At 43.0% G+C, this 14075-nt stretch overlaps 1 protein-coding gene and 1 non-coding gene across 2 annotated transcripts; one reads left to right on the forward strand and one right to left on the reverse strand.

Moving 5' to 3' along the window:
* Nucleotides 1–360: 360 nt before the first annotated feature.
* Nucleotides 361–467, forward strand: LOC112085669. Its single transcript, XR_002898969.1, has one exon. It is a non-coding gene; the product is annotated as a small nucleolar RNA R71 (small nucleolar RNA).
* A 6070-nt stretch (nucleotides 468–6537) lies between these two features.
* LOC112085371 lies at nucleotides 6538–7785 on the reverse strand. Its single transcript, XM_024154582.1, has 2 exons — nucleotides 7302–7785; nucleotides 6538–7226 (listed from the first exon to the last, which is right to left on the reverse strand). Exons 1-2 carry the CDS (start codon nucleotides 7783–7785, stop codon nucleotides 6538–6540), a joined length of 1173 nt encoding a protein of 390 aa, XP_024010350.1.
* Nucleotides 7786–14075: the final 6290 nt, after the last annotated feature.

Below are 14075 nucleotides of genomic sequence, written 5' to 3' on the forward strand. Positions count from 1 at the left end.
ATGTAGTTAAGCTCTTCCTCACTAAACCCATGGTGTGGGCATTGGGTTAGCTACATTGGTGTTCCTCATACACCAACAAAATGCATTGGCTTCTGAGTGGTGAATTTCAGCTTGTCCAATTCACTTCTCAACTCCTTAACTTCTCTAGTGAGCCTCTGTTCTGAGCTTGAACCTTCAGATCTATTTGATCTGTCATAGTCTTCACCATAAGTATCATTGCTCAATGCTAAGTTCTCCACTAGCTCTAAAGCAGCATGTATCTCCTTTTCCAGAAAGTTCCTATTGGAGGCAGTATCCAGCTGGTTTCTAATCTTGGGAAGAGCTCCTCTATATAGTGTGCTGAGAAGGGAAGCCTCACTAAACCCATGGTGTGGGAATTGGTTTGTGTAGCGCCTGAATCTCTCATATGCTTCACCAAAACTCTCTTTGCTGTGCTGAGTGAAGCTAGAGATTTGGTTCCTCAGTTTTGCAGTTCTTGAGGTGGAGAAGAACTTAGATAGGAAAGCTTGCTTGCATTGCTCCCAGGTTTGAATGGAGCCTCTTGGAAAATTCTTTTCCCATTGGTGAGCTTTGTCACCAAGACTGAATGGGAATAGTCTTAGCTTGAAGCTGTCCTCTGAAACTCCATTAATCTTAATCAGGTCACACACCTTATCAAATTGATCCAAGTGTTCCAAGGGATCTTCCATTGCTAATCCATGGAACTTTGAGTTCTGGACCATATTCAACAAGGATGCCTTCACTTCAAAGTTGTTATTTTGCACAGGTGGTGCCTGAATTCCAGCTCCATACTGATGAGCATTGGCCCTGTCATTCTCTCCAACATAGACTTGGGGTTGCTCATATCTCCTTTGCTGGTGTTGGAAGGGCTGATGTTGGTGGTGTACCTGTTGTCTTTGCTGTACATTGGCCTGATGCCTCTATTGATGAGCTTGAGCTTGTCCCTGGTGGACATAAGCTTGTTGGTGATGCACCTGTTCCTGATGAACATTACCCTGATTTAACCCTTGACCAACTCCATTACCAGCTCCATTACCCTGAGCCTGTTGCTCCTGAACCGGTTGTTCTATATCCACCACGTGCTCTCTTTGTTCTTCCATATCAGCCTGATCAATCTGTCTTCCACGTCTGTCCCTTCTCCTCCTTGGTACCAAAAGATTGATGTTGTCGTTGAGAGGGAAAGGTGGACCACAGCTTCTTGATCTAGACCTGGTGTTCATACACCTGAAATCACAAACAGAACTTGAAAGTAATCAGTAAAAACAAGAAAGTAAGCACTTGATCTCAAGAACAGATCAGAGCTTAATGCTAACAAACCACAATTTGGCAACGACGCCAATTGATAACTAAGAGTTTTCAAGGCTCTTTGTAGAGGTTATCAATCCCCTTTCTTGTAGTACAAGGGGTTTATCAATCCAAGAATGTGGTGATAGACAGTAAGCTATGTAATCAGGTTCTTAATTCAAGCAAACAAGAGTGGTTTGGTTAACTAGAGACAACTACAAACTTAAACAGGATTAAAAACTAATGAAATGATTAAACAAAGAACTAAAAAAATGACAAGTGATGAGAATGTATGTATGATGATGAGAAAGGTCTTAGACATGATAGAGGATTAGGGTGGCTTCAGTGATAAACTAATGAGCTAATGAATCACATGATCAAGCAAACCATTCAACATAAACATCTTTAATTAAGTTAATCCTCTCATGAAGGTATTAACTCCTATGCTAAAACAGTTTCTAACCCAATCATCATCAGTGAAACATGAGTTAACAAGCATTAAGAATCAGTTTAATCTGTCATTAACGCATATAGACAATCATTCCCATGATGAATAACACTTAAACCTCTAACAACCTTGGTTCAGGCATTTCATCAAACACTTTTGGTGCATGAAATGCCCAGAATCTAGACCACATATGATTTTTATGGATCTAGCATAGAGAACAGCTTGTAGAAAATGGAATATGCATGATCTAACCCCTAAGCTCACTAATCTACCACTTAAGCATCCTAATCTACATATCTAAAACCTTAATATGAGATTACTCACTAATCATGATCAACACACTAGATCCTTTGCAAGATGTGTTGTTAATCATGATTAGAAGTGTGATTTGATGATAAGAAATGATAGAACAAGATAAAAAGAGTCTTCAAATCGATATTAAGCTCAAAAGCAAAGTGTAATAAGTGGTCTTTCACAAAAAGGGAAAAGAGACTAGAAATGGATAAAAAGGTCCTCTCCAAATTAGGTCTAAAATGTATTTATAGATGCCTTGGACGAACCGGGTCAACCAGGAACGAACCGGGTACTGACCCGGCCTTGGTGGGTAAAGAAGGGGTTTGCCACGGTCTAGCAAGTTCTGGTCAGCCTGTGGCAAGTGGCCGTGGCAAAGTCTTGTATCTTCGTGTTCTTGGATGAATCTTGGTGTCACGGTCTAGCAAGTCTGAATCTATACCCATGGCAAGTGGTCGTGTCAAACGCCGAATGTATGTAAAAGGTTGCCACGGTCAATTCCTAGACTGTGGCACTCAGACCGTGTCAATCGCCGAAGGTGTGTAAAAGTTGCCACGGTCAAGTCCTAGACCGTGGCATTCAAACCGTGTCAAGTGCCAAAAGTTTGTGAAAAGTTGCCACGGTCAAGTCCTAGACCATGGCATTCAAACCGTGTCAAGTGCCGAATGCTTGTAAAGTCCTCCCAAGCCAAATGTTTCTTTCCCACGGTCAAGTCCTAGACCGTGGCATTCAAACCGTGTCAAGTGCCGAATGCTTGTAAAGTCCTCCCCAGCCAAATGTTTCTTTGCCACGGTCAAGTGTAGACCCTGGCATGAAGATCGTGTCAATCGCCGAAGGATTGCAAATAGGTGCCACGGCCAAGTGTGCACCGTGGCATTCCATCGCGGCATGTTTCACTTAGCTCGCATCATTCAGGGCTGTTTGGACCACTTCGCATTCCGGAGAGTGTAACTTCTGAGATACTTGTCCGAATTGTGTGCTTCTGGTTTCAAAGGCCATAGGACTCATATATCTCCAACTTTAGTGAAGAAAGCTTCGGTGCTTGGGAAGTGGAAGGCCTCCTGGAGGGCTCATCTTCGCAATGCATTTACACGATCAGAGAAGGGCGTCTAGACATGTGTCCATTCCGGAGACCGTATCTTCCTGCTCATAGCTCCGAATTGAATGATCTTGGACGTTCTGGAAATAGGACTCAAATGTCTCTGATTCCCATGAAGGCCCCGAAAACTGAATCGGCCTGGAAGTGCACCGTCCTTCGCGTTCTTCGGAGCTCATCGGCTTGATCCAAAACGGCAGCGAGACAGGAGTTTCTTCCGACGAGCTTAACTTTCTGCTCACGCGTCCGAATTGAATGATTCCACTTGCTCTGGAACCGTGATCCAATCCTCTCCAACTTTGATGAAGCACCCGACAGCTGAACGGACCGGAAGGTTCCCCGGACAGGCGATTTCGAAAACGTTTCTGCACCCGGAGATTTTGGCCGAGAAATCCATTAGCCGGTATGTGTTTTGGCCGATAAAAACCTTCCTGGTGCGCGAGAATGGCCGATAACCTCCAAAAACCCCATTTCACCATTTTTCAAGCCTTGATCACCATTCCACTTCCTGGATTCATCTTTCCAGCTCCAAATAGTTCCAAATGCACCTGATAAACACTCAAAACATGCAAAGACTCATTGGGACCTAATGCATCTCCTAAGTTCTAAAACAAACCCTAAGGACCTAAAATGCATGGAATAAAATATGATTTGGAATGAATTATGCAACCTACATGATGCAAATTATGAACATATCACATACCTTCTTCAGACCTGTGCACCTGATGAAGACAAGTGGAGATTCCCCTACACGTCGTTCACACATTCGCGAGTACCAGGTATGGAGATACCTCAAAACATTCAGAGTGGTGATTGCGGAGTCTACTGCCTGAAGTACATCGAGTGTCATGCTTTGGATTTGTCATTTCCTCCGCAACTTTGTGATAAAAACATTCGACAAATCAGAGAGAAAATGGCTGCAGAGATCTTTGACGAAATAGGTGCTAGGGGCCATGACAAGCTAGATGCAACCAGGCTGAATTTCTATGATAGGAAAGCTTAGGGTATCCATATTTAAAACTAACTTTGATTTTTATGGCAACTTTTTGGCTACTTGCATAAATGACATTCAATGTGATTGCAGGTCATTTTAGCAATTGGTAGATGATAGGTGTGGAAGTTGTTTGGCCCCCAATCGTATAATTAAAATGCCAACTATGCTGTATTTTCGTTTAGGATATTGTAATTAAACTGAAGTCTACGACTGAAGTCTACTAAGTTGTAATTGTATTTGTACTGAAGTCTACTAAGCAATTAACATGTTTGTATTTATAAGTTTCGATTTTCACCCTAAACACTGAATCGTGTGAAATATTATTGAAAATGCACTCCTGATAATGTCTACGGAAAAAGTTTAGTAGAACTCATAAATATGTTGCTTACAATAAATATAAGTCTACAAACGAAGTCTACTACAGAAGTCTACTAATATCAGTTAAACATATAAGTAAACACAAAAACATAAAACATTGCGTCAACAAATTTCAACGCGGCCATTCATTTGCAAATCCAGGAATTGTTTTCCAGAATATGGCACATTCCAACTTCCAGAAGCAAGAACTGCAGAGTTTGTCACCATATGAGTCGACAACGCTTTCATCATCCATCCAGTGCTGGTTTGGCAGATTCATACAAGCACAACTCCTTGATTGTGCCTTAGCAAAAACATGGAAGACCGGTTCGTGAAACTCGCAGGCTTCTTATAAATGGTCGGACACTTATTGATGTGCTGCTTAGTCTTCCTCATCTTCGTTGCCTCTGCCGAAAGTAGACCATGAATGTGGTTAAATACATCATGGCTGCCATCCATGGTTAAAGAGAACATAACCATAGAGTAAGTAGCCATGAGGCATCCTCCATTTGATGACACCTTTATTAAATCAAACCCTGCTTGGATGTTGTCTTCATAGAAGATTAGAGAAACGCCTCGTAGGTATTGCGCTGTATGATTTCTACACTCCAAACAGCACCGAAAGAATGCGTCAACCCTCCCATGTTGATCCCAGACCCATGGAATGGTCAAATTTATTAGATCAACGGATCTTAAAAAACCCTCTTCAGTAGAAATCTCATTTAGATGTTTGGAGAAAACCCTTGCTTTACAGAGCGCAGGGAGGGAGGGAGAGAGTTGAAGTTTATCAGGTTCGACATCTTCTAAGGATCTGGGATGAAACTATAATTCGTCTAAACCCGAGAATTTATAAGCAGGAATACCGTAGACAAACAGGAACAACGGTTATACGCACCGTTAAAGTCGTTAAAGCATTTACTTAAATGAAGTTGTTTCAAACCCTAACAGTAAACAAAATATCACATATATGGTAGACTTTGACAGTAGACTTCCATAGTAGACTTCTAGACAACAATAGCAGCTGTGTCCTCCTATTCCGGAGCCTTCTTGATATTGTCCTGGTGAATCTTCGACGTCTAAGTGAGAGACATAAAGTTTAGTAAATAAAACTGTTAATATTGTATAGGACATTATTAGATTAGTTTAGCTCAACTTACACAATTCGGTAGGGTATGACCAGGTTGCTTGCATTGTGAGCAGCTGTATAGTTTGTGCAGCTTCCTTGGCTTCTTGCTTTTCCTCCTAGCAATTTCTAGCCATGATTGCCACCGAGACTTCTTCCGTCTGCCTGATTTGCGGCGAATGTCTGGTGGCAGACATATTGGTAGTTGGACTCCTTGGACCTCTGAAATTTGGGGATATATGTTGGCAGAGTATGCAGCAAACAAGTAGTTGTTTGAGTAAGTCGGACATACAAGGGAATCCACAGCTATACCACCGGCAAATGCAGCTGCAATAGCATGTGAGCATGGGATCTTCTCGATATAAAACACACCACATTCACACATTCCATGTTCCAAATCAACAATACAATTTCTGGTTCCTCCTTTCACATAGTATCTCCAAGTGTCAATTCGGTCCACCTCCATTGCATCTGCATAATGTTCACGAATCGCCAGCAAATACTCCACTCCCCGAGTATTATGTGTTGTGAGACTCAAAGCATCTTCTCTGCGTTTTAAAAACCACCGACCGAGCTTCTCTCGTATGAAATCCAAGAGGAATGAAATGGGATAAACACGGGCCTTCTTAAGTGCAGCATTTATAGACTCTGCGACATTGCTAGTTTTAATATTGTATCTGTCTCCAACAAAATGAACTCGGGACCAAAGGGAAACATCGGCTTCTTCCAAATAGTCAGCAAGGTCAGGCTTGATCTGTCTCAGCTCCGCCATGTACCGGTTGTAGTCATAGAGGTTGTAAGCATAAGCCACACGTTTTACCAAGTACAACAACTGCTTCCCCCTAAACTTTGTTACTATGTTATGTTGTAGATGGTAGAAGTGTATCCCTCGTTTTGCCCATGGGAAAACAGTTTGGCAAGCTTTCTTAATAGAAAGATGTCTGTCAGAAACTATCACCAAAAGGATAACCATCTGAGACACATTCACGCAGTTTAGAAAAAAACCATTCCCATGAAGCATCATCTTCACCATCACCAATTCCAAAGGCCAAAGGAAAAATCTGAAAGTTTTCATCTTGTGCGGTGGCAACCAACAAAGTACCTTCGTAATTCCCTGTTAGATGACATCCATCAACCACAATAACTCTTCTCATGTACTGAAAACCGCCAATCGATGCTCCAAATGCGAGAAATAGATAGTTGAATTTGTTATTCGAATCTACATGAAGAGCTGATACAGTTCCCGGATTGGCTTTGTTCACTGAATGTAGGTAAGCTGGGAGACTCGCATATCCATCTTCAGTTGTTCCCCTGACCAATTGTTGGGCATATATCAAAGATCTGTATGAAGTAGTGTAATCCATCTTGATGCCAAACATATGTTTCATTGAAACCCTGACATGTTCTGGTATAAGTCCATCAATGATGCCCAAATGGCTTATAAACAGCTTGCCAATATACTTAGGAGTAGACTTCCCATGCTGAGCCATTCGATGGGTTATTGAACATGTGTGGTCTTTCACATATTTTGTCACCCAAAAAGTGGATGCATCATTCTTCACGCTTGCTCTAACCATCCAAGCACATCCTTCCACTCGACATTTAGCCACAAACTGGGTCTTGGTAGACTTCTCTGTTTTAAAAGCAAATTTTAACATTATCGCAGTCAATCTAACCTCTTATAACAGCTTCTCCTTTGTAGGGAAACTTGCCCTAAGATATATATTATCAGACCATGACATGGGCGTGCTTCCTGTTTCACCATATCTGTTTCTGACATTTTCAATACAGACTTCATCTTCATCATCATCTTCATCTTTCACTTTACCGTAGACACTGTAATCTTCTCCGTCAGAGTAAGCTGCATCGTCGACATCTTCTTCATCCTCGTTTACATCAGAACTGTCTGCCTCATCATCGGTAGAATGTTCTGAATTTTCCTCAGACTCCTCACCTAAATTTTCATCTGATCCTTCCTGGTTCTCCTCAGTATCCATCTCCACTCGACTGGACACACAAAGACGTACCATATGCACTCTGCTTAACGCAATCAAGCTTGAAACTTGTCTATCATTGGTGACATGCATTGGAGGTGTATCTGGAGCCATAGTTTGCAACATTGAGACTGGTAGTGAGTAGGTTAACTTGATGAGCTCAGTCTTCTTGCCCAAGTTATAATCATCTCGCGCCATCTCAGTAAGCTACCCCAAGGTGCAACCATCGTTCAAAAACCACATTCTTCCACCTTTGCCCATGTCAACAACAAAATGGCATGAATTCTCCTCAATCTTCCACTCCCCATACACAGCTGGAATTTGAGCCATTCTCTGAAAAAATAACCATATAAACTATATTAGCAAACACTGCATACAGACTTTTTGTATCAAGAGTAGACTTCTCCCGAAAAGAACATTAGTAGACTACACGACGAAGTCTACTTTGATAAGCTAAGTAGCTTAAAAATCGAAACTTCTGATTCAACAATAAATATCGAATGAAATGAAATGAAATTCACTGGGTAGTTCAATCAGTTACGAAGAAGCAATTCTAATCCAAAAATTTTGAAAAATACTTTATAAATTTGCCTAAAACGCGTTTTAAAAAAAACGCCAAAAGTAGACTTCTACAGCAGACTTCAAATGTAGACTGGAGGAGAAGTCTACTTTTTCATAGAGAAGTCTACTAATGAAGTCTACTAAAAAAACAGGTCATTTTTGCAATTGACCAATCTGTTGACTTTCTTTCAGTAGACTTCAAAAGTAGACTTCCGTCCAAAAATGTTACTTTAGCATTTGACTGATGCATTGACTAACAAAGTAGACTTCTATTGTAGACTTCATGTAAGAGTAGACTAATCTAACAATCTACTTTTGAAGTCTACGGAAAAAAATAGGTTATTTTTGCAATTGAATTTTTTTAGTAGACTTCATTGTGAAGTCTACTCAAAAAATGATTCCTTCTAAGTTTGACCGAAAAATATAAGTAGACTTCACAAAGAAGTCTACAAACTGTAGACTTCTTTGGGAAGTCTACTGAAGTTTTTCGGAATTTTTTTAATTTTTTAATTTTTAAAAAACAGTAGTCAAACACTAAAATGACCTATACGTTTTTGGTCAAACTACAAAACTAACTTTAAGGTAGACTTCTGATGCAGACGTAAACAGTAGACTTCATACGGAAGTCTAAATTCAAATGTCAAAATACGGTCAACTATAAAAATAACCTCTTTTCTTTAGTCGACTTCTTGAGCCTTCAAACGAAGTATGCTAAGCTTTTTTTTTGTTTTCAAAGGATGTCGAGTAGACTTCTCGTGAAGTTTAACGAAGTCTACTTTTAAGAAGTCAATTGCAAAAATAACCTTATGTTGACTAGTAGACTTCAGTATACTTCACGAGAAGTATACTTTCGCGATATAAAAACTGAAATGTGGAGAAATTGAAGTGCGAGGATTACCTTTAACAAAATTGAGCTCGCCTAAGTTTTTCTTAAGCACCCAGAACTCAGGATTTCACCGAAAATAAACAACCCAGGTGTCGAGTAACCAGAAATCACTGAAAATGCATAGCCCAGATGTTTTGGAGAAGAAATTATGAAAGAATGAGCAAGGTTATGAATGAATGAGCTCGGATATTTACTTATTACAGCTTTAAAATTGGTTGAGAAGCATTTATTCCCATTTCGTGGTTGTTCATGGTGGTTGAAGGAATTGAAGAAGATGGCATTTTTGTAAATAAATGGTCTTTAAGAGGACCAATGAGACTTTACCCAAATTAAAGAAAAATTGAAATAATAGATGTATAATGGCATTTTCGTTAATAGTTTAGGTGGGGAGGATAAAATTGTGAGAAAATGGATACTTGACCGGTGAAAGTTTTTGTTTTTGATCATCTGTGAATGTTTCATTTCTAACTATTTTTTATATTAAAACAAAAAAAAACTATCTAAAATATTCTAATTACATTGACAAAAGAAAATTTAATTAGTCATATATATATATATATATAGTATAAACGAAGTAAAATTTTACTTCTAAGCTCTCTCATTCAATTTTAGGATAACTAATTACTGTGTGAGCCAAAACTCGCACAACCAGAAATTTGTTTTAAGAAAACTAAGGGATCGAAAACTTCTAGGGTTTATCGTCAAGAACAGAAAGATCGAAAGAAAGTTTTTCTTGCTGTAAAAGTGTTTAGCTCTTATTGCTTAGGGTTGCAAAAGGTTACAGAATGAATTGTATACATCATCTATTTATACTAATTCTCTGAACCGCCTAGCCGAGAATCTCGGGAGAGATTTTCGGAATATTTCCTTATCGCCTCGTGCGGCTCACCGCCTTTGTATTTTGCCTAGGGTTTTATGGGCTTCGTCTCTCAAGGCCTTGGTTCGGCCCATTTGAACTTCTCCACGGCTCGGCCCATCTAAACTTCTCCACGGCTCGGCCCATCTAAACTTCTCCATGGCTCGGCACACTTGCCATTTGAGTCGAGACGTGATCTGGTCCACCTCACCGAGGCGCGGCTCGGCCCAGGCATGTTAGAGAGGGGCTCGGCCCATTTCTTGCGATACGGCTCGGCCCATCTCTCTTTCCTCACGGTGCTCCCTACTGGTCTATCTTCACGGCTCTCCCACTAGGTGAGAACGGCTCTCCCACTTGTCTTGGTGAGAACGGCTCTCCCACTTGTCTTAGTGAGAACGGCTCTCCCACTTGTCTTTCTTCCATACTAAGTCATTTTGAGATGGTTTTATCTGCGTGGGGTGAAAACCGACCCCAACAGTTAGCTCGTCAGTTTTGGAGGCGAGAGTGACGAGGTCCATTACTCCTGACCGTAGGATAAACCATCGAGTCAAGCTGTTATGACGTAAGGCCAGATAAGGTATTTTGGGAATGAAGATGCCGAGGCGTTTCCAAGGAGTGCCGAGGGTGCCGAGGTGTTTCGAAAGGGTACCAAAGATGCCGAGGCAAGTTTAAGGACGAGGCGATTTTGTTTGGTAATGATGAACGGAGGCGATTTGAGAAGGTTATGCCGAGCCAAATAAATGGCGAGGCGTTTCGAGAGAAAGTTCATGCCGAGCCGTTTTTGTTAACGACGAGGCGTTTTGAGAGAAAGTTTGTGCCAAGCCATTTTTGTTAACGACGAGGCCTTTTGAGAGAAAGAGTTAATGCCGTGCCGTTTCGTTAACGACGAGGCCTTTTGAGAGAAAGAGTTAATGCCGTGTCGTTTCGTTAACGACGAGGCCTTTTGGCTTTGCATGGTGTCGAGCCGTAAGGACGACGAGGCGTTTTAGCTTTTGTTAGCCAAGGATGATTTGGTAGTCTCGTTGAATCTGACTATGGACCGGCGTTTCCGAGAGGATGACTATGCTTGTCGGGTTTAGGAGTTTACTTCGGTTTTAGAGAAAGCGATGTAGTCTCGGCTTATATTCTCGTGTGCGATAGTAAACCGTGGCGACCTGATACATTTTTGGTCTGATATTTGTATAGCGCGCTTAATTTTTATCCGTAGAGGATGTAACTTGCACCCTCGTCCTAGGAAAGGTGGTAAAAGTCCGTTTAGAGAACTTTGTAGTTGTTGCCCCATTGTGGCCAGCAACGAGACGAGGCATTCAGTGGCTTAGTTTGCCGAACTGAAAATGCGGAGCAATTAAGGTCCGAGGTAACCAAGTCATGATTACTCGCCGAAGTGATGAGTGAAAGAATTTAAAAATCAGAGCTTGTTAAAATAAGTTGCTGATTTAGAAAGAATGAGAAACTAGCCGAAGTGATAATGAACAAACTGGAAATCCAAGGTAAACGTGAAATAAGTAGATGATTCAAAACGAGCTGAGAATGTGCCGAAGTGGCGATGTTCCTAAGTGAGCGAGCTAAAAAAGCGTTTTCTGTAGAGTTAAAGGAGGTATGTATACGTACCCACTCCCCCCCCCCTTTTTAGGAGGGGGACAGCTGAACCCGTCCGAGGACGGGCTGCCTACGTACCCTTCGCAGGGATCAAGCCGTGCCGTAGTTCATGTTGGTCGTGCTGTATCCTTAGTGATAGTATTTCTTCAGATGCATTGCGTTCCATGATCTTGGAATCGCCTCGTCGGCTAGTGTCGCGAGTTCGTAGACTCCTGGATGAACCACTTTTGTGACCTTGTAAGGACCTTTCCAATTTGCTCCGAGCTTTCCTGCGTTTTTCTCGGCAGTGTTTTGGAAGACCTTTCGGAGGACGAGCTCCCCTGCTTTGAATCTTCGGCTACGAACGTTTTTGTTGTAGTATCGCGCCGTTGCTTGTTGATAGTTCTGGATTCGAATTAAGGCTTGGTCGCGCTTTTCGTTGATTAGGTCGAGCTCATCTAGCATCATTAAGTGGTTCAAGCTCTCCTGTCCTGGTAGAAGTCCTCGTCGAATACCTGGGAATTACACACTCTGATCCATAGACCAAAGCGAATGGAGTTTCCCCGGTGGCTCGGTGCGGAGTTGTCCGATGAGACCAAAGGACTCCTTCGAGTTCGTCTGCCCACCGTCCCTTCTTGGCGTCGAGCCTCTTTTTCAGACCGTCGAGGATCGTCTTGTTGGCTGCTTCGGCTTGTCCGTTCCCTTGAGGGTATCTTGGCGTAGATTTGCTGAGGCGGATTTTCCACTTCTCGCAGAAGGCTTCGAAGCGTGTTGAGATGAACTGGGATCCGTTGTCGGTGACTATCTCGTAGGGGACCCCGTGTCGGCAGATGATATTTTTCCAGACGAAATGTTCGACTTGAACATCCTTTATGCTTGCGTAGGAATCGGCTTCGACCCACTTGGAAAAGTAATCCGTGAGGACAAGCAGGAAACGCTTCTGCTTCGAGCGATGTAGAGGTCTGACGATGTCCATCGACCATCTCATGAACGGATAAGGTGATGAAATTGACGAGAGCAACTCGGTGGGTTGATGAATTGTTGGAGCGTGCCGCTGACACTTCTCGCACTTCGCTGTAAATTTCTCGCAGTCCTCGAGCCATTCTTTGTCGCAGCCGTACTCCGGCTCGGCTGGTGAGGCGTCTTCATCCATAGGAATGGCTTCGTCGTCCTCTGGTTCTTGTTCAGGAGGATTTATCAGCCAAACTCCTTCCACCTCTTCGATGCTAGGACGTTCGATGAAATCGACTGGGATCGTTCGTCGGAGGTCTGGGTCCGAGGTCGAAGCGAGTGCTGCCAAGGCGTCGGCCGAGGTGTTTTCTCCTCGGGGAATGCGAGTGAGTTCGAACTCATCGAATTTTGGCACCAACTCTCGGACCACTTTGAGGTAAGCTCCCATTCGTCCATCCTTTTCCTCGTATTCTCCGTTGAACTGACATGCTACGAGCTGTGAATCGCAAAAGGTTCTTATCTTTCAAACTCCGATTCCCTGCGCTAGTCGTATGTCGGCGATCAGTGCTTCGTATTCCGCTTCGTTGTTCGAGGCGTGGAAGTTCAGGCGAAAAGACTGCTCCAATATTTCTCCGGTGGGAGAGGTGAGGCGGATTCCTATTCCCGAACCGTGTTTAGTCAACGAGCCGTCGACGTGCAGCGTCCACACTTTGTCTAGAGTCGGCTCGTTTGTTGCTTCGGCGGGAAGTTCAATGAGGAAATCTGCGAGCACCTGTGACTTTGCAGACGACCTGTTCCGATACTCGATGTCGTATTCGCTTAGCTCTATGGCCCACTTGGCGAGCCGACCGGATTGGCTAGGGCTGTGTAGGATCGAGCGCAGCGGAAGCATAGCGAGCACAACAATCGAATGTGATTGAATGTACGGGCGCAGTTTCCGAGCCGAGACTACGACGGCTAGGGCGACCTTCTCGATCTGGGGGTAGCGAGTCTCGGCGTTGGTCAATGTCTGGCTGATGTAGAAAATGGGTTTTTGCTCGGATCGTTCTTCTCTAATAAGCACTCCGCTTACCGCTGTGGCAGACACTGCGATGTAGAGGAAGAGCGGCTCTCCTTCGACTGGTTTTGCTAAGATTGGTGGGCTCGCCAGATAATTCTACAATTCCTGGAAAACCGTCTCACATAGTTTGTCCCACTCAAATTTCTTGTTTCCTCGGAGGGTGTCGTAGAAGCGCAGGCATTTGTCTGTGGAACGGGAAATAAACCTGTTTAGCGCGGCGACTCTTCCTGTGAGCCTCTGCACTTCGTGCTTCGTCCTTGGAGAGGGCATCTCGATTAAAGCCTTGATCTGCTTTTGGTTTGCTTCTATGCCTCGGTGAGTTACCAGATAGCCAAGGAATTCTCCCGAGGTGACCGCGAACCTGCACTTCGCCGGGTTTAGTTTCATGTTGTGCTTGTTCAATTGTTCGAAGCATTCCCGTAGATGCGTGACGTGGTCTTCCTCCTTGAGTGATTTGACTAACATGTCGTCAATGTATACTTCCATGGTTTTTCCGAGCTGAGCCGCGAACATTTTATTGACGAGCCGTTGATACGTTGCTCCTGCGTTCTTGAGCCCGAACGGCATGACTTTGTAGCAGTATATCCCGCGATCAG

This window comes from Eutrema salsugineum, unplaced genomic scaffold (genome assembly GCF_000478725.1).
Source record: "Eutrema salsugineum unplaced genomic scaffold, Eutsalg1_0 scaffold_3, whole genome shotgun sequence".
Classification (NCBI taxonomy): Eukaryota; Viridiplantae; Streptophyta; class Magnoliopsida; order Brassicales; family Brassicaceae; genus Eutrema; species Eutrema salsugineum.